This window comes from Acinonyx jubatus, chromosome B2, assembly GCF_027475565.1.
Source record: "Acinonyx jubatus isolate Ajub_Pintada_27869175 chromosome B2, VMU_Ajub_asm_v1.0, whole genome shotgun sequence".
Lineage (NCBI taxonomy): Eukaryota > Metazoa > Chordata > Mammalia > Carnivora > Felidae > Acinonyx > Acinonyx jubatus.
The window spans coordinates 134387338-134413952 of record NC_069385.1 but is presented as its reverse complement, the minus strand read 5'-3'; the positions used below and the strand labels follow the sequence as shown (position 1 = coordinate 134413952).

Here is a 26615-nt window from a genome sequence, read left to right as displayed (position 1 = left end):
GAAAGAGTGGACACCATCTGGAGGACCCCTGTGGCCTTCTCCCCACCACTGGACTCCCTCCTGCAGATCAACCCGGTTCCCGGGGGGAGACTTTGCCCCCCAGGGAACATCTGGCCATGTCTGCAGGTAAATTTGTTTGTCCCAGCTAAGGAGGTTCTATCACCATCTAGTGAGTAGAAACCAGGGATGCCGCTGTGAATATCCCACAGGGCGGGGCAGTCACCCCCCCACCCCCAACAATGAATGAGCCCGTGCAAAATGTCCCTCGTGCTGCTGTTGACAAACCCTGTTGTAAGCAGACCGTGGCCTAGTCACATGCTGATGAACAGACCAGGGCTAGGTGAGTAAATGGTCATATTTCTAATTAACTTGCACACATGACCGGTGACTGTTGACAGGAAGTGTTTTATGACCAGGGATCCTCAGAGGAAGTGGGTCGGGGGCCCTCTGCTGCTTTGTTCATTGACGTCTTCTGCCTTCTCTCAGGGCCCAGCTTCAGTGGGCTCCTCTGTCAGGGCTTGAGACGGGAAGATAGGCAGGAGATAGAGGCTGCACAATCCTCTGTGCAGAACAGCCCCAGCGGCTGCTGTGATCGTGCACAGGCCGTTGGCAGGTGTGGAGCTGCAAGAGGAACCATGTGTCCCGAGGAGAGGAAGGTGCCGTGGACTGAGTGTTGTATCCCCCCCACTCCCAGATTCTTACCTGGAAGCCCTAACCCCCATTGTGATGGTCTTTGGAGGCGGGGCCTCGGGGAAATAAGTAGGTTTCGATGAGGTCATGAGGCTGGTGGGGCCGCCATGATGGGATTAGTGCCCTTCTAAGAAGAGTCACCAGAGCGATGATCTCTGTCCCCCATTTGAGGGTATAGGAGAAGGTGGCCGTCTCCACACCAGGAAGAGGCTCCCGCCGGGAACCAATCATGCTGATCTCAGACTCCCAGCCTCCGGAACTGTGAGCAGAAATGTCTGCTGTTGAAGCCCCACAGCCTGAAGCCCTACGGCAGCCTGAGCGGGCCGAGACAGAGGTGAAGGGACCAGATGGGGAAACTTCCTTCAAGTTTCACTTTGAAAGAAGTATCAGAGTAGACGTAGAAATAGGAGCTCCCCCTTCTCTTGGCTTCTTAAGAGTCTTATCACTCTGGAAAGTCATCTGGCCAAGACGAAATCTGGTCGTCAGTTGGGGCCGTGGCTGTCTTTTGTTCCTTGACTGATCTGTACCTTTGCACCTGTAGCTTCTTGTGTTGACATCGTGCTGCTCAGGGTGGGTTCTGAAGCTACCTGGTGTGCAGAGGGACAGGCTGGGGCTGAGTCAGTGATGAGGGAGAAGGCCCCCAACAGAGGAGAGCGAGGATGTCGGCGGGGAGACATGACCTTCGTATCGATGTTTGTGAATGTCGAGAGTGGAGACAGTGGCTTTTTCTGTGAAATGTGCCATTGGGAGCACAGGCTGCAAACATCAATGGTTTCTGCCAAGCTTTGGGTTTTGAGGTTGGCTCCTTCAAGGATGCTGGGAAAATGGGATAAATAGTATATTAATATGCCCAGCATAGTACTAGGCGCAGTAAATGTTTATAGAGTAAATAAGTGAATAAATGAATAGAAAAATGTGTGAATACATGTAAGTTTCCCTTGTACCGATGGTCTAGTTCAATGTTTCCCAAACTTTTTTCAAAAATTTTTTCCCGTTTTTATGTTTTTTAATTATTTTTTTAATATGAAATTTATTGTCAAATTGGTTTCTATACAACACCCAGTTCTCATCCCAACAGGTGCCCTCCTCAATGCCCATCACCCACTTCCCCCTCCTAATTTTTTAATGTTTTTTTATTTTTGAGAGAGAGAGCAGAGGGAGAGGGAGACACAGAATCTGAAGCAAGCTCCAGGCTCCGAGCTGTCAGTACAGAACCCGATGTGGGGCTCGAACTCATGAACCGCAAGATCATGACCTGAGCTGAAGTCGGACACTTAACTGACTGAGCCACCCAGGTGCCCCTAATGTTTCCCAAACTTTTTTAACATGATCCATAGTGAGAGATAACGTATGTTTTATATTGCAACCCACTGACTGATTCTGCTTCTCTGTTGCTGCGTAATGAGCTATCCCAAATCTTAGTGGCTTGGAACAATACCAGCCATATATTTAGGTCTTAGGTCTGTAATTTGGGCAGGGTTGGTAGGGACAGCTCCTCTCTGCTCCACGCTCCATCATCTGGGTAGCTCTAAAGAGGGCAAGAGGCTAGAATCACTCGAAGGCTCACTCACTCATTTGTCTGGTTGTTGACACTGGCTCTTCTCTGGTACCTCAGCCTGGATGGTTGGCAGAAACTACCTGCGTGGGGCTTGGCCTTCCTCGTAGCATGGTGGCTGGATTCTGTAAGAGAGCATCCTGAGAGAAAGCGGGAGTCTTCTGGAAGCTGCATCACCTTTTATTATTACTGACCCTTCAAAGCCACATTGTGTCACTTCTGCTTTTTTTTTTTTTTTCTTTCTTCCCATTGTGCCAGTTACAAAGACCCACCTAAATTCAAGAGGAGAGCCATAGATTCTAATTCTTCATCCGGAAGTGGCAAGGTTCTAGAATATGTGAGACTAGAAGTAACGTGATCACATTCGAAAAATACAGTTTGCCAAACCAATATTTCCACATCAGCATATTTGTACAATAACATATGTTACATACGTATAAATAACACATAATATGTACGATATTCATATTACATATGTTATAAAATATATAAATATATGAACATATAAAAGAAGTTTTGCAGGGTAATACTTCCTTTACTCCATGCATTACACTCTATTTTCTGTTCTGTTCTTTTTTTTTTTTTTTAACGTTTATTTATTTTTGAAGGAGAGAGAGAGACAGAGCATGGGCGGGGGAGGAACAGAGGGGGGGGGGGGAGACACAGAATCCGAAGCAGGCTCCAGGCTCTGAGCTGTCAGCACAGAACCTGACGCGGGGCTCGAACTCACGAACCGTGTGATCGTGACCTGAGCCAAAGTCAGACTCACTGAGCCACGCAGGCTCCCCAACACGGTACTTTTTAAGCAGACCAGAAGGCAAGGCAGGAAGTTGATCAGAGCGGCTGAGTGATCAGAAAGTTCTCTGCCCCTGACGGAAGGTCACAGGCGGGAAGCATGGAAGGGCGGTGCGGGGGCGTAGGTGATCCCTTCCCCCGCCCCAGCGGGGCACGGGCTGGCGGACTCCCTCAGAGAAAGTTCCCTGTGCTTCCGTTGGAGACATTGCTGAGACACCTCAGCCTCACGATGTGAACCCTTGAACCTTTTTTCTTCTTAAACTTGAGGCCGTCTTTCACGTGCTGGGTGTCCAAGGCGGTGGAAACGAGCAGCCGACGCAGTCACCCTGGGTGCCCGAGCTGAGAAGGGGACCGGAAAATGGAGACGTCAAGTGTGTGTCTTCACAGGCTGCCGCGGGGCTTTGGGTGTCACTTCCCCCAGCCTCCACGTGCACGCCTCCTCACTTCCTCTCCAGCGCCCCCGTTTTCATGGGGCTCAGCGACTGGTGGCACCCTGGACCCAGCCAGGCTCACGTTTAGTCAGAAGAGGCACTGGGACCAGTGCAAGGGAAGTTCATGTGGTTGGGACCCAGCCTTCTCCACACACTGCACATGGGCTGGTTTTCCTTTTGTTTTCTTCGTTTTAAGTTTATTTATTTTGAGAGAGAGAGAGAGAGAGAGAGCGCCCATGCGAGCAGGGGAGGGGCAGAGAGAGAGAGAGAGAGAGAGAGAGAGAGACCCAGGCAGGCTCCACACATCAGCGCAGAGCCCACACGGAGCTCGAACTCACGAACCATGAGATCATGGCCTGAGCCTAAATCACGAGTCGCAGGCTCAACTGACTGAGCCTCCCCGGCATCCTCCCCAACCCCCTTTTATTTTCTAATGCCACGAAGGAAAGGGAATGTGGAATTCAGAGATGTTTGGGAGGAAAAAGTCACTGGTTCCCACCTGGACTTTCCCAGCCCCGAGATGCTCAGACACCCCAGGCCTGCGTGTCTTTGAATGTTGACTATGTTGCTGTCGCTGGGCGTGCCGTCAGGACTCTGTGCTCTGCCCGGCTCCGAGCTGCTTGAAAAGGGAGCAGTCAGTAGCCTGCCATCAGGGACTGGTCGGTTTTCTCTCTTGGCAAGATTGGCCTCAAAGTTTGGTAGTCCCATCCCGTGCTTGGTGGCCTCAGGGTCAGGAGGCTCAGTCTGATGTCCTGGGGCACGCTAACGATGGAGAGGTGCCCAGCAGGCCGCCCCCCGCCCCCCGGGCCTCTCAGATGTTCACAGACCGAGGGAGCTCCCGGCATAGCAGATGCTGGCACAGACTTTCCTTCCTTACCAACTGCAGTCGGGCATTTGTGAAACGTGGGTGCGTCAGACTTCAGTGAACCGAGTGTCCCAAAAGCATCAGGGAAGTTTTCTGTAAGCGGTCCTTGCAAAAAAAAAAAAAAAAAAAAATCGTGTTTTGAACTCTTTACAGTTTGCTCGCCTCTGCTACCTCCCTCGAGTCTCTCCTTTTGTCCATTTGGATTCTTGCACAGTTTCTGGATTTTTCCGAAAGGCCAGCCGTCCTGCACACACATTCTCGCTTGCAGGGGCTTGATTTGTGTGCGAAGACACGTGGCCCTGGGTTCTGGGCAGACTCTGCATGACCTTGAGAATGTAATTTCCAGACGACTGAGTCAGACTGGAAAAACTCAGCATGCTGGGGGCCCCTCCTACCTCTGGTTCATTCTGCGGGTTCCCACAGAACCACACCGGGGCCGTTTCCAGCTTCCTGTGTTTTCTGAAAATGCTTTTCCGTAGTCTTGCTCATCACAACAACCACAGAAGAAATGCCGTCCTATTCCTGCTTCATGGAGGAGAAAACTGAGGCCCAGAGACGTTAAATAACCTGCCCCAAGACACAGGAAATGAGAGGAGCCGAGACTCGAACCCCAAACTTCTGGCACCAGGGCTGTGTTCTCTCCCCAGTGGACTCTCCCAGCCATTCATTCCCAAAGCAGGAGAGCCCTGCAAAGAGCCTGTGTCATTTGGCAACGGGCTCTCTGTCCTCTGCTGCTTGGCTCCCAGTCCCATCCTGCTTGCAGGGTACCGGGTCGTCCCTTGCTGGAGGGAGTCCCTGCCTCACCCATCCACCCTGACCTGTGCTTCTCGGTCCCCAGGGGTGTCGTTCCCTCTGCTTGCCTCCGGGCCCTTGCGGCTGCCCGCTCCCTGGTGCCTGCAAAATGAGAGCAGCGCGTTCAGTCGGCATCCCAGGGAACAGAAGTATCACATCTGCAGGTCAGGAGTTTTCTTTGCACGTAAAGAAGCTGAGCTAGGGAGGTAGGGTGTCGTGTACTGAGCTACTTACGGAATGACCTTGGCCTCGCAGCCTGAGCGCCCTCAGCATCCTCCCCTGTATGGGAGAGTGGGCTTAGCTGTACTCTCGGGGCGACACGTGACCCTTCTGGAGGGCAGCTAGCCCAGTGCTTTGTGCACACAGCAGGTGCTCAATAAATGGACCGGTCCTGTTTTCTCAGGAGTGTCCTTGTCAGCATTACTGCATATGAATTTCAGCTGTCATTAGGAGTCTGTCTCACTCGAATGCTGGAGCGAGGGGGTCTGGTGCTTATGTTGCTTTTTGCCTGCCAGGCATTTCGCTGGGCACTTTGGATGTGTCCTCAAACGTAATGCTGTCTGGGGTTTCTGCCTGTTGATTTCTTTTGGAAGTGAAGCAGACTGTCACCTACTTGGGTGGCAAGAAAGTTTTCAGTAAACCAGCTGTAAGGGGTGCAGCACTTTGTGGGTGCCACGTTCATTCCCACACATGCTTTCCCTCCTGGAAGAATCCGCATTTCAAGCAGCATCGGATGTTGAAGAAACCACCAATTAAGGCAAGGTGGTGGGGGGGGGTAGGGGTGCGCCTGGCCGGCTCAGTCAGGGCACGCGATGCTTGATCTCAGGGTTGTGCGTTCGAGCCCCATGTGGGGTGCAGAGATTACTTAAATAAATACAACTTAGAAAAGAAAAGTAAAGAAAAGAAAAGCAAGGTGGATTTAAAATACTTCCTGGGGTGAAATCGCTAGTCATTCGTATTCACAGTCTACTCTGCTAGCTGGCTTTCTAAAATAGAAATTATCTCAATCGAAAGGAATGTGGGTTTCCTTTTTCTTTCTCTCTTCTTCTCATCTGCCTGAAACAGTGACTCACTTGCCAAGGGTCCAAGTGTGGACATGCGCTAAGCATCTCCGCTCTGCTCTTTGGGAGCGTCTGCACCTGTCCTGGGGAGGTGTTAGTGAGACTAACTCGTGGTTAGTGGGGGCGGGGGGGGGTGGAGGGAGGGATTTACTGGGGAAAGAATAGAGAGTCTGTGCTGTAGCATCTTGGGGACACCCAGCATCCCTTGAGGAACCCCAGTGCCCTTCTCTGCAGGGTGGCCTGTCTCTCCAGTCCCTTCCGGCCGTACCGGAATACTACAGCTATGGTAGCACTTGGGGTTTTCACGGCGTCATACACCCTGAATCTTCTGGCTCTTTTTGTTGTCACTAGAGCGCAAGGGTTGGATTACAGCGTTCCCAGGAGAAGGGCATCATTAGCGGAAAAGGGAGGGCGATCCTGTGTATTGTGTATTTGCGTGTGCATGTGTTATTTGTGCGTGTCTTCACGTGTGTGTCTGTGTGAGTAGGTCTGCGTGTGCAAATGTGTTTGCACCTGGATGTACGTACAGAAGTGAAAAAGGGGAGGGGCCCCAACCGTTCCCTGGGATTCCTTGGATGCATTTCTCCTCAAAGGAGCTGCAGCTAGTAAGTTCGGATTTCGCCCCTGGCTGCTTCCCAGTTGCTGGGTCTGTTTGATTGACAGCCCTAGAGGGAGGCTCGGCTTGCCCAGCAAACCCTTCTGCACTCTTCCAGGGACCCGCCTTAGACACGAGGGGCGTCCAGCCCCTGTGACGTTCATCCTAGCCAAGTCCCAAAAAGTGAGAGACGCTAAAGATGCTGACTGAATTACAGAATGAGGTTTTTCTCCGCTGCCTCTCAGAGGAAAGGCTAGTAAAGATGAATAAAGCCGCAGTCAGGGGAGAGAAAACAGGTGTTGGGGGCGGCATGTGCCTTTTGTGCACTGGTCAAATACAGGGGGCTCGGGCTGGTGGAAAAAGATTTGATGGGGCTTTTTCTGACAATACCGGCAGATATCCAGTCTCCCACTGCAAGGTAATTCTTCAAGTATTTCTTTCGCTCAGATTTTGATATGCATGTGGCCACACCAATGGAGGGGGGGAGGGGAAGCTTAAGAAATTATTCATCATCTAGTGTACCACATTTTCTGTAATTATTCACAACACAGGTTGTATATCTACCCCTTATTGAATACTCACTGTGTCCTAGGCACTGGGCTAAGAATTTTACACGCAAGGGGCGCCCAGGTGGCTCAGTCGGTTGAGCATCTGAGCCGACTTCGGCTCAGGTCACGATCTCACGGTTTGTGAGTTCGAGCCCTGCGTGGGGCTCTGTGCTGACAGCTCAGAGCCTGGAGCCTGCTTCGGATTCTGTGTCTCCCTCTCTCTGCCCCACCCCCCACACACGTTCTCTGTCTCTGTCTCCCAAAAATAAATAAATGTTCAAAAAAAAATTTTTTTTTAAAGAATTTTACACACAAAATAATTCTTATGTTCAGACGTTTAGGTTGTTGCCAGCTCTTTTTTCTAGTATAAATGTGCTTAGATGACTATCTTAGCATATAACTTTTTGCCTGATTTATGACATCCCGTGTGGAGTGGATTTCTCAGAGCACAGTTACTGGGCATGGAATTTAAAAAAAACACGCTTGGAACATGCTTCGTGCAGGTTTGCTTTAGAGCCAGCTTCTACTCCCACACAAAGGAGGAACGTGCCTGTGCCTACTTCTTCCTAAAGACTCTGAAAAATCAGTCCTTTGTCAAAGTAGAGGCATCAGCCAGCTGCCTAACCAGAAGTGCAGAGAGCTAAAAGGACTATCTAGTTTATTCTAGAGACTTAGAAGAAAGGACGTCGGGTCTTCTCCTGGGTGTCCATCCGATGCGAAGTTGGAAAGGAAAAACTCTGCCTTTATTCCCACGGAGTCGGGACGTTTTCAGGAGGGTTCTGGAGGCCATCCTGGTGTATGGCAGCTTTTATCTTTGCTCCTGCTTCTCTTCCACTGTTAACCTCCTTAGCATTCCACTCTCGAGTTTAGCGGTCTCTCGGAAGGAGGTGGGAGGGGGTCTTCTCCTGAGGGTCAGGGCCACGCGTGGGCTCTGAGCGGGAGGAGAGCCGTTCCCTGGGGATTCCACTGCTGAGCCCTCCCCACCGGGTCTCTCTGCCTGGCTCCGTGTGGCATGTCCGCAGGCTTGGGTGGGGTGTCGCCTTTTAAAAACGGCGCCGATGCGGACAAATGGGAGAATATATATTTGGAAACAAGCCTGTGTATACAGAGAAGTCAGGGGGGCCCGCCGGCCTTGGGTTTTCCCGTGAAAATCAAGTTTTCTTCCTCCAGACCAGGTTGAAAGGCATGGGCTCGGTTCCGCGCAAGCCAGCAGGTATGTTTTGGATGCCTTCTGTGTCCCAGCCGTTGTCACTGGGGACAGGGTAGCAAGCAGACCAAGCGCTGCCCGCACGGAGGTCACACACCTTCCCGTGGGGGATGGTGTCCCCTAAGGGGATGATGGTGGCCCTGCGGAAAGCAGAGCAGGGGGAGGACCAAGAGTGATGGGGGCGGGGGGGGCTGCTGGTCTCCTGGGGTCACGAGAGAAGGGCTCTCTGAAGATGTGCCAGCTGAGCAGAGAATGGAAGGAAGCGAGGGAGCGAGATGTGTGAATGTCTGGGGACATTCCCAGGGTGCATGTTGGAGGTGGAAACCACAGCAAGCACAAAACGGGAATGTGTTGGCGTGTTCCTGACAAAGAGGAGGCCGGTGGGCTGGGAGGGAACGAGTGACGGGGAGAGGGCCGAGGGGCCGTGGTGTGGGGTTGTGTGGGAGGAGGGGCAGATCAAGGACTGCTCAGTAAGCCATGGTAAGGATTCGGGGCTTCTCTGTTCAGGGTGCCACCAAGCCATCGGAGGGTGGCTGGCAGGAGGGCAGTGTGATCTGATGTCTCACTTTTGTTTTTTCTTTTATGTTTGTTTATTAATTTTGAGAGAGAGAGAGAGAGAACTGGGGGAGGGACAGAGAGAGAGGGAGAGGGAGAATCCCAAGCAGGCTCTGCACTGACAACACGGAGCCCCAAACGGTTCAATCTCATGAACCGTGAGAGCATGACCCAAACCAAAATCAACCGTCAGATGCTCAACCGACTGAGCCACCCAGGCGTCCCTGAGGTCCCGTTTTAAAACGTGGAGATCCAGGAGTGGCCCATTTGGTATCCTACGCTGTAGGGAGGCCAGGTGTCATTTGCCATCACTCTGTCCCTTGGGAGTAGAGCTCTGGCCAGTAGAGTCCCGGGCAGCTCTCTGGCATCCTTACCTCCCACAGGGCAAAGTAAGAGCTTTTAAAATAGCCTGTTTCCTTTTTTGGAATCTTGATCTCCAGGTTCCAATCACAGCCATCTCCTTTGGAAAGACACTCACCCCTTCAACTGGCATGAGTCTTTCTTTCTGCGTTCTTTCTTCAACAGGAAATGCAGGAGAGGTCCAACATGGCAGCCTGGCCTCGAGCAAAAGCCATCTGCTCCCTTTCCCCCCATGCCAAGCCTTCTGCTGGATGGGAAATTAAGGGGAAAAAAACAAAATCAGGAACCACCTGCTGCAGCTCCCCAATGACACGGGCTGACCAGGAAACAGGGAACAGACACTTCGTCAGGAGGCATTTTGTTTTTGTTTTGTTTTTTGTTTTGTTTCGACTCTTGAAAATGTAAATCCAAGTCAGTTAACATACAGTGTGATGATTTCAGGAGTCGAACTCAGTGATTCATCACTTCCATATGATAGCCGGTGCTCATCCCAACAAGTGCCCTCCTTAGGGCCCATCACCCATTCAGCCCACCCCCCCACCAACACCCCGCCAGCAACCCTCAGTTTGTTCTCTGTATTTAACAGTCTCTTAGGGTTTGACTCCCTCTGTTTTTATCTTATTTTTGCTCCCCTTCCCCGATGTTCCTCTGTTGTGTTTCTTAAATTCCACATATGAGTGAAATCATACGGTATTTGTCTTTCTCTGACTGCCTTCTTTGGCTTAGCATAATACCCTCTAGTTCCATCCACGTTGTTGCAAATGGCAAGATTTCGTTCTTTTTCATCGCCGAGTAATATTCCACATCTTCTTTGTCCATTCGTCAGTCGATGGACGTTTGGGCTTTTCCCATAATTTGACTGCTGTTGCTAAGGATGCATTTGAAACGTCTGTTGGCTTCTCTGCCTTTTTGACTTCCTTCTGGGGCTTTGTATTATCGATGATATCGGCAAAAGGGACTGAGAAACATTTCCCAGGATAACAGGAAGACTCTTGCTTGACCAGTGCTCAGAAGAACTTGGTTTTCATTCAACCGGTGTCAGATGGTGGGACTACTTCTTAAGCTTTAACTGGAGTCTGAGCTTGACTTCCAAGATGCCTTTCTGCTTTAACATCTTACACCTCTAAGTAAGAATATAAGAAGAAATACAGCAGAGGTGACCGATCAAGCCACTCACCTGGGCTTCCAGGAGAGAGATTCCTACAAGTGGTGGCCCAGGTCTGAATTCAGGGCAGGCTTCTCTGTGCCCCCCTTTAGGACATCCATATTCATTATTTTCAAGATATCAGAAGCTTCATGGCTTGAAGGGTGGGATAAGAAAATAAAACTTCTTCCATGCCGGGAGAATCATCCCCAACAGCTTCATATGTAGCAAAAGGACCTTGTCTCATCAGCCACGCGTCACCCAGGCTGTGTGTCTTGCTTGGATTTTTGCGTGGCTGGCTTCCAAAAACGACAGGCCTAAGCCAGGTCTGGGGCTGAATACCTTTCTTCTTGCCTACGAGCTACCCACGCTCTTCCAGGCAGAAGAGGATGGGAGCCCCAAGGCCTTCACCTTTAGAAAGCCCCTTTTCCCTCTTACCTTGTTTCCATCTTCTCAATGTGCCTGACACCTGCTGTGCAGTCAATTCATCCTTACATTGATGAAAGCAGCCCATGTTTTCTGGAATGTTCTTACTGACATGTTCTGGAATGTACTGACATGTTTCTGGAATGTTCTTACTGACACGAGAGTGTGCTCTACACGGAGGGGTGGATTCAGCTCTTTCGACTTACTGGTTTCCCAGCAGGTCCCAGTGCAGGCCTGCGTTATTGTTTCAGTGATGATGTGGCAAGTGATGGAGAAACTCATGCTGTGGCTGAAAGAACCCATATTCTAGCAACGCTTTCCCTGCCGTGTTTATGAGACACTGTCCCCAGGCTCAGGGCTTGGTTGCTGCTTTGAGCCTGACATTGTTGTGGGTCTTTGTGTGTGACAGGCTGCATGATCCAATAAAAAGCCCTCCGTGCTAGGTGATGCCCGTCTCTCGTAGCAGCACTGCTGGGTCAGTAAACAGTACTGGTACTTAGTAGTCTGTGGTCTAATTCTCCGCTTTTGCTCTAGGAGCTGACTTAAATCAGTGGGACCATTCAGCAGTTGTCGGGTTCTTTTGGAACCTATTTCTAACTCAGCTTTTGAAAGTAGGTAAAGGCGGAGCACCCAAGCACGGATTACTGGAATACTCTAGGGCTCGGAGAAACCTAGCACGGGCTTGTTAGGGAACTCGTTGTCTTTCAAAGCGCAGTGTGTATGGTAGGTGCTTTATAAGGACGTTGACAAGTTGATTTAATCTGGTTCCTGGCGTGGATGACAATCGTGACCTGGGATGACGACGAGGGTAATGGGGAGGTTTGAGAAGCCAGGGGCAGGGTCTGTGCTGGTTTCTTCCCTGGGCCCCCTTCATTCTACCAGCATGTCCTTCTTGAATCTGACCACTTGTCTTTGTCCCCACCGCCGTCAGCCCAGCTCCCATTGCGGGTAGCCACGGCTGGATAACGCAGGTAGAATTCTTAGTGCAGAGCCCGCCATATGGTGAGTGGTCGATAGAGGATAGATATAAAATGTTGATTGTGGATAACCCGAGAAGCGTGATGCATCTATAGGAGCTACCGTTTCCTGATTAAAACTGTTCTGAGACTCCCCTTCGGATAAAAATCAAGGGCCTACCAGGGCCAACAGCCCCAGCCCCTGCCTGTAGACCCTAAATTCCATGAGGGCTGAGGACCACGTCTGTCTTTTACGAGTGCCTGGCGCGTGGTTGGTGCTAGAGAAACACAGTCCGTGTCTGTTGAATGAATGAATAGACACCTGGATGCGGGTCATGATAACCACACAGATTATGATGCTAACAATCAGGTAGGCGAATGGCCAGCATGTGCGGAGCCCTCAAGTGCGTGCTTTGTGTTCTTCGTGTCAAGTAGCCACTTCCACAGCTCGGAGCAGATATTCGTGTGATGAGAAAGTGAGCCATTCAGTGGGTCAGCTTGTCTGGCTATTGAATCCAGAACCACAGAGGCTCTGGGCTGTTACCTGATGCTGTGTGGAGGTTAGGCCAAGCCCCCATCGGATCCAGGACGCGGACAGGTGCCTCGCCCTAAGGAAAGATGAGGGGTGGGAAGGCATCGAGGTTGGCAGCTGCCTGCCCAGTGGCATCCACCTCCTGAGAACTAGGTTTTGTGCTCGGAGCTTGAGTGGCCAAGGCTAGGTGGGTGGAAGAGGTGGGGTGACTCAGAGATTCCGCTTCTGTTTCCATAAGGACAACTCCCCCCTCTCGGAGGGAATGTCGGTGTTGAAGGGGTCGATGGGTTGGAAGGGCAGGGCAAACTGGCTGGCCGTGTGTTTTGTAGTCCAGCATGTTCTAGAACTGTCCCATGAGGAGACCTGTCTGTTCAAGAGGGGAGGGGACCAACTTTAACCAGGACATGAGAAGAGCTGGTCATTCGGGTCTAGCTGCCGACGCATGTTTTAAGCGTGCTCACCAAAGAGGCCAACAGTGCTGGGGAGGGATCTGAAGGTAGGCAGTGCAGGGGGAAGAGGGAGTCCTTCCAGCAGAGAGCCTCCTCCTTCCCTGCCACTGGGTGTTGTGGGACATCATCCCTGACACGCTTTCTCTTCAGTGCAGACCTCTCCTCCCTGCTTGGGCGCTGTGGCCGTTGATCACCAGCAGCAGGAACAGCAGGCCAGTTCTGTTTCTGGCCGCTGCATCAGCTGGGGTTACGACAGCCTTTACTTTGAGTACCAGCCTCTTCTGACTGACGCCATATTTGACTGACGCCATATTCCTGGGAATCTAGGGCCTCCCCGACCCCCACCCAAGAAAATCTTGTTTAAAATTATGTTCTACTTACGTGATGTGTCTTTTGACTTCGACTGACTATCCTGATGCCTGCTGTTAACCCCTTTAGATGTTCAGGCCCATGATAATAACAGCTAACATTTATGAAGCGTATTACTATGCACTGTGCTGAAACGTTTCCACGGCAGCCCAATGATGTCAGCACTCTTTGTTGGTCTCCATTTTACAGATGGAGCCGTGTAGGCACCCAGAGGTCATGTGAGGGACCCAGGGCTACACATCCAGCGAGTGGGGGGCGGGGGCCAGGAACTGAACCCACATAGAGCGACTCCCAGACCTGCTTGCTTCAGCCCCAAGCTAGGCAGCGTGCCCCGCCCGAGTGAGCCGTGATCACTGTGAGCTTTCTATTTAAGGCAAACAGCTCATCTCTTGGCCTCTTGAGTCAGTCTTGTTCAGTCGATTGGGTTTGCAGTGGGGCTGGCTGACTCTGGCCCTCTCCGGATTCTTCTAGCACTCACAGATCTGCGTCACACAATCTGGCACTCCATCCAGCGGGACCGTACTGCCATCTCGAGTCATTTCCAAATATGCACATCTTTTCTTCCCTCCAGATTGCAAGATGCTAAGGAAAAGGGCCCATGGTTGGTTTTTCTCCAGTTTCCCCACAGCACTTGGCATGTTATTGGGCACTTGGAAGTGGTTTAATGCCCTTTAGCCTGACTAGGGGACAGAGTAGCCTGCCTGGTACGTAGCAGACTTCTGGAGATGGAGGAAGCTTGCATTGGGCTGTTATTAAAGCCTTTATCTGTAAAGGAGAAGAGAACATCATCTATAGACTCTTAGAACCAGACTTTTGGGAGAGTTGTCAGGGACATGGCGTTCTTATGCGTTTTATATTGGCCTCTTTATATTGAGTGGTTTATTTTGTTATTTTTTTTAATGTTTGTTTTTTGAGAGAGAGAGAGAACATGAGTGGGGAGCGGCACAGAGATACGGGGACAGAAGATCCAAAGCAGGCTCTGTGCTGAGAGCAGAGAGCCTGATGCGGGGCCCAAACTCACGGACCTTGAGATCGTGACCTGGGCCGAAGTCGGACGCTTAACCGACTGAGCCCCCCAGGCACCCCATATTGGGTGTTTTGTGCTGTGTAATTCCTGAGATGACTGCTGTTCTCAGGAATCTGTTCAAAAGACAGAACCAAATGAGCTCTGACGTTGAACCTGGTTTGCTTGGCAGGGCTGTGGGGCTGTTGGTCGATTAGCCCACATGCTTGTTTGAGAAGGAGCACGGGCTGCCCGACGAGCCGGGGAGAGGTAGCTGGTGCAGCCGTGGAGGGAAGGGACAGTACGTGCTTCAATTTGTTTTGTTTTTTTTTTTCTCCCTCCTATTTTGGTCAAAGAATGCTCAGGCATTCTTTTCAGCTTGCCTCACCCTTGGCTCACCTTAGATGAGGAGAGGAAAGGAGCTAAATTATAGCCATCTGGGAGTACCCTGCCCTTCCGGAGGGATGCCACAGTGGTTACCTTCCATTAGGAAGGGTTTTATTGGTTATTCTTGGATCCGACCTCTGTTGTGGATTATCTTTGGATGAGGAATGCATACTTACTGCCTGTCACGTATACCTCGGTGGCAGGGGCAAAAATGGAGGCCAGTGCCAGGCTGAACAGCCCCTGGTGAGTGGGTGACCTAACCCTCTGGCGGCTGTCCCCGGGCACATTTTTAAGACTGATAGGTCCCTTGCATTCCTTCCTCCTGCTACCCAAGAGGGCATGAAAGGGGCCAGGGCACCATGGGCAAATATATTCCACCGAGTTGTGCAGCCAGCAAGCTTACAAAAAAGAGAACGTCACGGGGCGCCTGGGTGGCTCCGTCGGTTGAGCGTCTGACTTCGGCTCACGTTGGATCTCGCGGTCCGTGGGTTCGAGCCCCGCGTCGGGCTCGGTGCTGACAGCTCAGAGCCTGGAGCCCGCTTCGGATTCTGGGTCGCCCTCGCTCTCTGCCCCTCCCCTGCTCGTGCGCGCTCTCTCTCTCTCTCTCTCAAAAATAAATAAACGTTAAAAAAATTCTAAATAAAAAAAAGAATGTCACATCAAAGTGTCACTTAGTGTTGGGTGCAGACATTCCAGGGGAACATGTCGGGAAAGGCTACCTCCATGACAGAGCCAAGGGCGTAGGCCCACCTGGTGCTCTGACACAACTTCTTTCACAGGTGACATCTCTCTGGGCTTCTTGTGTGCTCACTGGATGCCGCTGCCACTGCTGGAAAGACCGAACGGGGGGCCCAGCAAAGAGCGAGCATGCTTGTTGTCGTGGCAACCCTGGCCTAGTCCTCAGACAGCGTCCCCGTGGGGCTTCTCAGGTGAGGGCCTAGCAACGGCTCTGCTCAGAGGAGCCCCCCTGCAGAAGAGCACGTTGTCACCAGGCACATGCCTCAGAGGAAGGAGGGGGCTGGTGGCACCGAGCTGTGCGAGCTCAGGAGGGGAAGGCAAGAGGGAAGGGGGGGGGCGGGGGGAGGCGGGCAGGAAGCAGACATGTTCTTGCTGATTTCTGCAGCCCAGGCTGATTCCCTCACCATCCAAGACCAACGAGTGTGTGGAGGGGCGGATGCTGAAAGCACTTGAAATATTTTAGAGGTGATATCCCCACTCATATGTGACGCTGGCCCCGCTTCGACACTGGTGCCTGCTGGGTGGGCATCAGCTCTGCTGAGAATAACGGACAACCTTGGCGTGTATCAGTCTGTGTGGGCGGCCGTCACGAGAGACCGCAGACCGGGGGTGGTGCTTAAACAGCAGAGTTCGTGCGCTCACGGCTCTGGAGGCTGGAAGTCCAAGGTCAGGGTGTCGGCAGGGCTGGTTTCTCCTGAGGCTTCTCCCTTCTTGGCTTGTAAATGGCCAGGTTCTCCCTGTGCCCTCCCGGGGTCTTCCCTCCGAGTGTGTCTGTGTCCTAATCTCTCTCTCTTACAAGGACACCAGTCATAGTGGGTTAGGGCCCCAATGACTTCCTTTACCTTAATTACCTCTTTAAAAGAACCTTCTCGGGGCGCCTGGGTGGCTCAGTCGGTTAAGCGTCCGACTTCAGCTCGGGTCACGATCTCGCGGTCCGTGGGGTTCGAGCCCCGCGTCGGGCTCTGGGCTGATGGCTCAGAGCCTGGAGCCTGCTTCCAATTGTGTGTCTCCCTCTCTCTCTGTCCCTCCCCCGTTCATGCTCTGTCTCTCTCTGTCTCAAAAATAAATAAAACGTTAAAAAAAATTTTTTTTAAAAGAAACTTCTCTCCAGGGGCGCCTGGGTGGCTCAGTCGGTTGAGTGTCCGACTTCGGCTCAGGTCATGATCTCACGGTTCATAAGTTCGAGCCCCATGTCGGGCTCTGTGCTGACAGCTCAGAGCCCGCTTTGGATTCTCCGTCTCCCTCTCTCTCTCTGCCCCTCCCCCACTCATGCTATCTCTCTCAAAAATAATAAACATAAAAAAATATATATATAAAGACCTTATCTCCAAATATGGTCACATTCTGAGGTCCTGGGCTTAGCAACACAAAACATGAATTTTGGGGGATACGATGTAGCCCATAACACTTGGGCACTGATGGTAATGGTCAGGGTGGCCTTACTCTCTATTGGAATGGCTTTTGACACTTTGTGAGCACCATGTCCTCTGCAGCAGCTCTAAGGTGGCGATTGGTATTTCCCTCATCTCACGGACAAGGAAACAGAGGCACAGGGAATGGAAAGACTTTGACTCCAACAGCTAGAACACTGAGACTCGTCAGCCTGACTCCGAAGCCGTGTTCAGAGTCCACGCAGAGGCAAAAGCCTCCCCTACTTTTCTCACTGGAAGTGATGTCACCGGATAGGTTGGGGAAAGGCCTAGTCCCAGCTCATCAAAGAGAAGGAGATACCGGGGTACTCTTTTATGCTCATGCCTAGTGCCCCTCACAGTCTGCGACAACGGGCCTTCCCCTGTGGGAAGGAGATCGTCCAGGCGACACTCTGTCATTGCGTGTGAGCAGGCCGCGAGTCACGACCGCATGCGGACGGCCAGCTGATGTCTGTGTGGGTCCTCGCTGGGTAATAGAGGAGGCAGGCCCTACAGCCCTGGGTTTGATCCGGTCAGGGCTGGAGCCTGCTGTTTTCACAGCTGTTTTCTCCAATCCAAGGTCTGACTTTGCCTGGAGCCTTCCTTCTGCTGGCCCCTTCCTCCCTTCCTCCCTCCCTCCCTCCCTCCTTCCCTCCCTCCTTCCCTCCCTCCTTCCCTTCCTCCCTTCCTCCCTCCCTCCCTCCCTCCCTCCCTCCTCTCCTTCCCTCCCTCCCTCCTTCCCTCCTTCCCTCCCTCCCTCCCTCCCTCCTTCCCTCCCTCCCTCCCTCCCTCCCTCCCTCCTTCCCTTCATTCCCTTCCTTCCCTTCCTTCCTTCCTTCCCTTCCTTCCCTTCCTTCCCTCCCTTCCCTCCCTCCCTTCCTCCCTTCCTTCCTTCCTTCCTTCCTTCCCTCCCTTCCTCCCTTCCTCCCTTCCTTCCCTTCCTTCCCTTCCTTCCCTTCCTTCCCTCCCTTCCCTCCCTTCCCTCCCTTCCTCCCTTCCTCCCTTCCTCCCTTCCTCCCTTCCTCCCTTCCTTCCCTTCCTTCCCTTCCTTCCTCCCTTCCTTCCCTTCTTTCCCTCCCTTCCCTCCCTTCTCTCCCTTCCTCCCTTCCTCCCTTCCTCCCTTCCCTTCCTTCCCTTCCTTCCCTTCCTTCCCTTCCTTCCCTTCCTTCCCTTCCTTCCCTCCCTTCCTCCCTTCCTCCCTTCCTCCCTTCCTTCCCTTCCCTCCCTTCCCTCCCTTCCCTCCCTTCCTCCCTTCCTTCCCTTCCTTCCCTCCTTCCTTCCCTTCCTTCCCTTCCTTCCTTCCCTTCCTTCCCTTCCTTCCTTCCTTCCTTCCTTCCTTCCTTCCTTCCTCCCTCCCTCCCTCCCTCCCTCCCTCCCTTCCTTCCCTTCCTTCCTTCCCTCCCTCCCTCCCTCCCTCCCTCCCTCCCTCCTCTCCTCTCCTCTCCTCTCCTCCATTCCTCCTTCCTTCCTTCCTTCCTTCCTTCCTTCCTTCCTTCCTTCCTTCCTTCCTTCCTTCCTTCCTTCCTTCCCTCCCCTCCCCTCCCCTCCCCTTTCCTTTCTTCCTTCCTCCCTCCCTCCCTCCCTTCTTCCTTCCTTCCCTCCCTTCCTCCCTCCCTTCCTCCCTCCCTCCCTCCCTCCCTTCCTTCCTTCCTTCCTTCCTTCCTTCCTTCCTTCCTTCCCTCCCTCCCTCCCTCCCTCCTCTCCTCTCCTCTCCTCCATTCCTTCCCTCCTTCCTTCCTTCCTTCCTCCCCTCCCCTCCCCTCCCCTTTCCTTTCTTCCTTCCTCCCTCCCTCCCTCCCTCCCTTCTTCCTTCCTTCTCTCCCTTCCTCCCTCCTTTCTTCCTTCCTTCCTTCCCTCCCTCCCTCCCTCCTTCCTCCCTTCCTCCCTCCCTCCCTCCTTCCCTTCCTCCCTTCCTTCCTTCCCTCCTTCCCTCCTTCCCTTCCTCCCCTCCCCTCCCCTTTCCTTCCTTCCTTCCTCCCTTCCTCCCTCCCTCCCTTCCCTCCTTCCCTCCCTCCCTCCCTCCCTCCCTTCTTCCTTCCTTCCTTCCTTCCCTCCCTCCTCCCTCCCTCCCTCCCTCCCTCCTCTCCTCCCTTCCTTTCCTTTCCTTTCCTTTCCTTCCTTCCTTCCTTCCTTCCTTCCTTCCTTCCTTCCTTCCTTCCTCCTTCCTTCCTTCTTTCCTTCCTCCCTTCCTTCCTTCCTTCCTTCCTTCCTTCCTTCCTTCCTTCCTTCCTTCCTTCCTTCCACCAGTGCTGTGAGACAGTGACAGCAAGCTTACAGGACTGCAGACACACTCAGCTGCTTGTAGGGCCCTGGGCTCTTCCTGTGGGAGAGCTCAAGGCTTCCGCGGGCTGTGATGTAGGAGGTCCCGGTCAGTTTGAAAGCATTGCCCACTGTCTCCTGGCAGTTAAACTGCTCTGCTGTGTGAATAATTACTTGGCCTTAGTTTCCTGAGGCAGAGGGTGGGAGTGGCGTTTGGGGTAGGTAAGGCTTTGGTTCTTTCTCCTATGCTCTCCTTCTTCCTTCTTTCTCTTCTTTGATCCCAAGTGCCCAGACCTCCATTGGCCTGTCCAGGGACTCCCCTGACACTAATTCTGAGCTTCCCAATTGGTTCCCACTTTTCTCCTGCCAGCATGTTAGGCGACTCCCATCCTTCTTCCCACACTTCACTGTTGCCTTCTGGATTCACCGGGTGCTAGGTAGATGTTCCCCCTTTTTTTTTTTTTTAACTTTTTTTTAACGTTTATTTATTTTTGAGAGAGACAGAGACAGAATGTGAGTGGGTCAGGGGCAGAGAGAGAGGGAGACACAGAATCCGAAGCAGGCTCCGGGCTCCGAGCGGTCAGCCCAGAGCCTGACGCGGGGCTCGAACTCACAAGCTGTGAGATCATGACCTGAGGCAAAGTCGGAGGCTCAACCGACTGAGCCACTCAGGTGCCCCGAAGTTCCCTTCTTCAGAGGCCAGAAAATCTATCCGGACACGGGGTGAGCCAGCCTCACTGTGAGAGCCCGGGCCCTGGGCTCCCAGAACAGAGTTCTCTTATCTCAGCTGAAGGCATCTCTCCAGAGTGCCAAGGAGAACACCATCAAATCACTTAGGGTTTGGGGCTTTATATCCCTGTGTTATCTGCCTTTCTGATATCCCTTACCTCAGTTGGCCTTGGACGTTCGCCCCGCCTTCAGCATCCTGCCAGGCTGGAAATCTGTATTATCTCGGAAAGTCAGCAGATGCTGCTTCATTCCGCTTCTTTTCTGTCTGTTGACTTTTAAATGACGAAATCCTCTTTATTAAAGATAGTGCGGGGTGTGCTCCCGTCTTCCTCCCCGTGTGTGTGTGTGTCAAGAGATGACTGGGGTACAGTCACCTAACTTCCTGATCGATTCTTGACAGGTGGTGGGATTTCAAGTTTCATTTCCCTTTTCAGATTTTTCTGCGTTTCTTAATTAAAAAAAAAAAAAAAGAAAAGAAAGGAACATGGATCCTTTCTTCCAAGAGCCATAAAGTCATTCCAAAATAAATGAATATGTAAGGGAGCAAATGTATCAGCCCCTCTGTTCCCTTTCCAGAGCTGTCTCAGCCAGGTGAGTGTGGGGGGTACCGCTGGCCAGGAAAGCGTTGAGGGGCAGAGGGCCCGGGGACTGTGCTGACAGCAGATTGTCTCCTGTTTATTAAACCTCTTGTTTGCTCGTGGCTGGATTTTATTTCAACCCACTGGCCTACTTTCTTTCGGGTCCTAAGTCGTTCACCTGAGCTCCCTTACACGGCTGCTTTATCTTTCCTCCTTGCCAGGTCATGTGGCGGTGGGGGAGGTGGGGAGGTCTTCATAGGCGAGTATAAATTTTTACCAGAATAACAGCCACCAGTAGAAAAAGCACTTTCTCCTCACCATTAATGCTGCTTTGTGTTTGTTTGTTTAAGGCAAAATGTGCCCTTTATCAAACTTCCACTTTAAACCGCAGGGAGGAACGAGGGGGGAGCTTTTGCCTCACTGTCCAAGATAAGGTACTTGCTACATTGTGCAGAAAATTTAATTAGGCAAAGCGAGACAATTGGAACTGGGTCCTGCCCTGAGCGGGAAAGGAAATTAACCTCTGCCTACCACAGCTGGGCCCAAGGTCGCGTTCAATTGTGTTCTGATCAGGCGGCTGTTTCCGGAGCTAGAGAGAGAATGTGTCGGTTCATAAACACTCTCCACATGGGGGACAAACGCCACTTTGAAGGGCTCTTGGCCACTCTCTTCTGCAGTGGTCGGTAGGGAAGGGCGCATTTCTCACATACCTTTGCCAGATGGCGGTTTTCCTGGGAGCAAAGCCAAGCGTTCCCATCCTTCGGGAGGTGACCCAGGAAGAGATACTCTGCAAACTGTCCAACTGTCGCTCTTTGGTTGGGCAATCTTGGCGAGTCTGTTGGGCGCATGTGAGGGGGGAGGCGGTTGGGGCTGGAGTCGCCCTATTTATTTCCTCACTGTCGACGTTAGACAGAGGGTTTGTGTTTGCATTTCTCTCCTGATGAGATGGAGTGACTCAGGAAAAACCATCTGACTAAATAAACCCTGTTGTAATAGCTGCTCCCCCGAGCCCCATCTCATCTTAATTTCCCCTAAAGTTTGCTACATAGAACTTCATAGCTTCGCAGAAGGTGTTTATACAAAACCCAGTCTGTGCGTCGAAGAAGGTTTTGATTCCAAGATAAGCCCTTTGGACTTGGCCGTCTTGGATGATTTTTTCAGCCGTCGTAACCGAATGGTTCAAAGGCATTCCCAAGGGACATGACAGAGGGCTTTGTTTTTCATGTGATCTTTATCCCAAGTGTCTAAGTTGATCTGATCAAGAGGTCCTGCTCTGTATCCAGCCATGGAGGAGGAGACAGCGTACAGCAAAAGGAGGTGATGAGGAAGACGGCACTTTGCAGCCCGGGAGCACAGAGAGCGGGTGGGCATGTGAGGTTGTTCATCAGCCGGATGCTGGCTCTCCACAATGAAAGCCAAATCGTAGGTGTATTAGTCAAGGTTCTCCAGAGAAACAGAGCCAGAGCCAATAGGAGAGATAGAGATAGAGAGGGGGCAGAGAAAGAGAGAGAGAGAAAGAGTGGGAGATATCGCAGATGGTGTAATTACACAATCCCTTGTCTCTCTCCCACTGGCCGTGGGCAAGCCTGCATCTTATTACACATCATCATCTCTAGCACTAGCACGGGTCCTGGTGAATTACAGGTATAGCACAGACTCCTGGCTGTCCTTCCCCTCCCCCTAATCAGTTCTTGTCTTCCTCTCTAGGAGCAGAACCATTAGCTCTTAGCCGGACCCATGGTTTCCAGGAAGAAAAGAATTGGGTCACATGGTTATGGAGGCTGAGAAGTTCCAAGATCTGCAGTCAGCAGGGTAGAAACCCAGCAGAGCGAATGGCATAGTTCCAGCCCAATTGGGAAAGCCTGGGGACCAGGAGAGCCAGTGGTGTGAGTTCTAGTCCAAAGCTGGCATGTTTGAGACCCAAAAAAGAGCCAATATTTCAGTTCCAGTCCAAAGACAGGGAAAGACTTAGTCCTTTTGTTTTTAATTCAGGTCTTCAACTGATTATATGAGGCCCACCCCCACCAGGGAGCACTATCTGCTTTACTCAGTCTACCAATTCAGATGTTGATCTCATCCAGAAGCACTCTCCCAGATCCACCCAGAGTAATGTTTCAGTAGATGTCTGGGTACTCTGTGGTGCATTCAGGTTGACCTACAAAATAACCATCACAGTGGAATTATTATTTCTCGTATGGGTGTTCTCCTTTCTCCTCTTCAACAAATAAGTCCTCAGCATACAATTTCAGCTACTGTAACCCGGATCCGAAATAATTATTTCTGCCCCACATGACAGTCCCTCTGAAAGCCATCTGGCAGCTCCATGTTATCCAGGATCCAGGGGTCTCTGTCTTGTTTCTCTGCTATCCCTAAGGTGTTGTCCTCGCCAACGTGGCCTAACGCGGGATCCACACAGCAAGGTGGGAAATGTTGAATGGCACCGTGGGAAATCTACACATCACACTTCTACTCATACCCTATTGGCTGGGACCTAGTCATATGGCTACACTTAACAGCAAAGGATACTGGGAAATGTAGTTTTATTCTTGCCCACCGCGTGCAGAGCTAACAACAAATGGTTCTGTTACTGCAATCCTTGGGGGTGGGGAGGGACAGCTCAGGGCCTCCACTACTCTTATGATTTGCCACTAGGCACTGGACATAAAGTGATACTTAAGATGCAGTCCTGCCAGTGGTCAGTGGGAGATAGATAAAGTACTCATTACCACGTTATGTAATTAATGGGTAAACACAGTCAACCAAGCTGGAACAGGACTGTCAAAGAAGGCTGTCCAGTGACTTACAACAGTAAATCATTTTAAAGGACAGCTGTATTAGACCCAGTGGGTGGAGAGCCATTTCCCTAAATCCCAGTTTCAGCTGGACCTATATTTTCTTTTCTTTGGCAGTCAAACTGAATTCAGAAATTGAGGTTCAGATCTTTGTATTTAGGTCTAGTAAGGAGACCCAAAATATTCATGGAAGCATGAATTGAAAACAAGTAGGATTGGGGCATCTGGGTGGCTCAGTTGGTTAAGTGTCTGACTTCAGCTCAGGTCATGATCCCGCGGTTTGTGGGTTCAAGCTCCACATCGGGCCCTGTGCTGACAGCTCAGAGCCCGGTGCCTGCTTCGGATTCTGTGTCTCCCTCTCTCTCTGCCCCTTCCCCACTCATGCTCTGTCTCTTTCTCTCTCTCTCTCTCTCTCTCTCAAAAATAAAATAAAAACATAAAAAAATAAATAATAATAAATTAAAAACATTAAAAAACAATAAAAACTAAATAAATACGCATTGGGAAAAAAAGTAGCATTCCTTCCCTTTTCTGTCTCTCTTCTTTCTTCCTTCCCCTCTCATCCATTTAGTCTAGGATTAAGGGGTTCTAGGGCCCTAGCAGGAATGCAGGTATCCTTTCTGAGCCTTGTTCCCCTTTATGTGTGGAGCCCTTATGGTCTTGGACAAGAGATCCTTCAGAGGGTTTCAGGATGAGGGCTGGGGGCAGGACTGGAGGTACAGGGAGCTGTTATGTAACATGGTAAACAAACAGCGATTGGGTGTTTCATTTTCCATTAGCCAGAGAGGCATTTTATTTCCACTAGAAATGGGAGCAGACGTGAAAGCAATTAGTGTTAGTGGGTTTACGGTGACATCCCTGGAGCCAGCAAAATCCTGGAGCCAGATGTCTGTGCTTTACTGGTTCCTTGTTCAGAGAACATTCGTGAGTTTTTTCCACCCCTGCCCATCCCACCTCCTGCCAAAAAGGCCCAAAATATCACAGTTGGGAGAACATAATATTCCTTGAATAGCAGGAGCAGAAGGCCTGTTCTTGGGAGCTCGAGAAGGCTGCCTCAGAAGCTGGAGAGGCGAAGTCAGGAAGGGCAGGAAAAATCCCCGCACCGGCAACTCCCTGGCCTGGGGACCTTGAGAACCATTGATGAGTTGGGGCCAGGACTTGAGGCAGCGATAAATATTAGGGACGGTGGTCTACCAACCCCACCCTCTATTCCGTTCTGTTTACTTCTTTTTCAACCTGCCCTACCTCACCCCCAGCACGCATGGAATACAAAGGATAGAAGTGGAAACAACAGCAGAGATAGAAGCCCTGGATATCCTCCCCTCCCCTCTGCCCTGGAATAACGTGGTCTCAGTTTCACTCGTCGTAAGCGTCGACGTGACCATGGCTGCCACCAGGACCACCAAAGCCCCAGAATCTGCCACTTCAGTACTTTCCAACGTAGATATTCTCTTCCTGCAGAAGACCCTCCTCCCCTTAAGGTCTTATACTGCATGATTTATTGTTGGTTGTATCTCTCTGGCCAGTTCAGGAGCCCAGGGGCTACATGGAGCTATTGAGCCCTTGAAATGTAGCCATTCCAAACTGAGATGTAAGTAAGTATAAAACACACGCCAGATTTCAAAGATGTAGGTGGGAAGACGGTAAAGCATCTCAAACTTTTATACTGATTACATGCTGATAATATGCTGGATGCAGTAGACTACAAAAGGTGTTATCAAAATCCATTGTTTCTTTTTACATTTTTCATGTGGCTGCTAGAAACTTCAAAATCGCACATGTGGCTCGCATTTCTTGTCACATTTCTACTGGGGCAGCGCTGGTCTATGTTATCCTTTCAACTAGTTTAGAACTTCATATTTTACATTAGTAAAGATATCTAAACACATATTCAGGGGCACCTGGGCGACTCAGTCAGTTGGACGTCCGACTCTTGATTTCGGCTCAGGTCAAGATCTCAGGGTCTTGGGATCAAGCCCTCTGTTGGGCTCTGTGTTGGGTGTGGATCCTGCTTGATATTCTCTCTCTCCCTTTGCCTCTGCCCCTCCCCTGTGTGCACACGCTCTCATGCACTCTCTCTTAAAAGAATTTTTTTAATTAAAAAAAAGACTTTAAAAATAAATAAATAAAATTAAATTAAATAAAAATAAAAAGACTTTTAAAAGAAGAGAGGCTCTTCACACTTTGTAGGAAGAAGGTTGGTTAGCTAACAGAGATGTGCTAGTGTTTGACACAGAGTTGAGAGATGTAATCCCCTTCAGGAACCAGGTAATGATACAAATAAGTGGGGTGGGCTCGAGGTTAGATGATAGGGAATGGTGGAGCGTGTGGTTCACTGAGGTGAAGTAACCCATGTAAAAGCATCTACATTTAAAAATTTTTAAAACACCGGGTGCTCCACAAGCAACGTCTTCAGGTGGAATTCAACCCAGAGGATTCCTGCGTGCCACTCTTGGGACCTTTAAAATTTTTTTCTTAAATGTTAATTTATTTTTGAGAGAGAGATAGAGACAGTGTGTGAGCGGGGCAGGAGCAGAGAGAGAGAGGGAGACCCAGAATCTGAAGCAGGCTCCAGGCTCTGAGCTGTCAGCACAGAGCCCGACGTGGGGCTCGAACTCACAAAACCGTGAGATCAGGACCTGAGCCGAAGTCAGACGCTTAACCGACTGAGCCACCCAAGTGTCCCTTGGGGCCTTTAAAACTTGAAAGCTGCTCTGTGCTACAGATCTCCTGAAAACGACCTCTTGCAGACAATTCAAACCGAGCTTTGTAAATTGGAAGTTCTTTTTTTAAATCTTGAAATGACATGATTTTAACCCTGGCACCCAAGTCCACTTATAGCTTCACTCTGTAGCTTACGTGTTCTTGTACTGAGAACGTGCCCAACAGTTAGCTGGCGTTGAGTTCATATTCTGGGAGCTTTCAGGAGAGCGGTGCCTGGTATAGTTCTTCTAACAGCGCCGTGATGATGATCGTATCTTTGTTCCCTTTGAGGCTCAGGGAAATCAGGCCACCCACTTGGCCACAGCAAGAAAATGGCAGAAATGAGGTTCAAGCCCACGTATTTCAGATGCTACTGTCAAAATCTGCTATTGCAAGGTCTCAAGGTTTGACTCCTGTGTTTCCTTCTGGAAGTTTTATATTTTTAGCTCCTACGTTTAGGTCTTTGATCCATTTCGAGTTAATTTGTGCATAGGGTACAAGCTAAACACCCAGCTTCTTTGCATGTGGATATATGTTGGTCTCAGGATTACTTGAAAAACTATTCTTTCCCCATTGAATGGCCTTAAGCACCCCTGTTGAGAATCAATTAACCATACATGTGCAGGTTTATTTCTGAATTCCCAGTTCTATGCCGTTGATCGATTTGCCCATGGTTATGCCATTACC

General features: G+C 50.9%; 1 protein-coding gene across 9 annotated transcripts in view; it reads left to right on the top strand.

Annotated features, from left to right (window-relative positions):
- The window catches only part of GFOD1 (glucose-fructose oxidoreductase domain containing 1), a 114435-nt gene that overhangs the window by 54457 nt on the left and 33363 nt on the right, over nucleotides 1-26615 (top strand). The window contains exons 1-2 of one of the 9 annotated variants that reach the window (XM_053223171.1): nucleotides 7224-8545; nucleotides 15500-15649. The exons of 4 other annotated variants lie outside the window; for them this stretch is intronic. In XM_053223171.1, coding sequence (XP_053079146.1) covers nucleotides 8401-8545; nucleotides 15500-15649 — 295 coding nt within the window. In that variant the 5' untranslated portion in view covers nucleotides 7224-8400. Of the gene's footprint in view, nucleotides 1-6336; nucleotides 7203-7223; nucleotides 8546-14571; nucleotides 14964-15499; nucleotides 15650-26615 lie in introns of those variants that run through there. 4 more of the 9 variants (XM_053223172.1, XM_015071377.3, XM_015071380.3 and 1 more) reach the window with 4 other exon arrangements.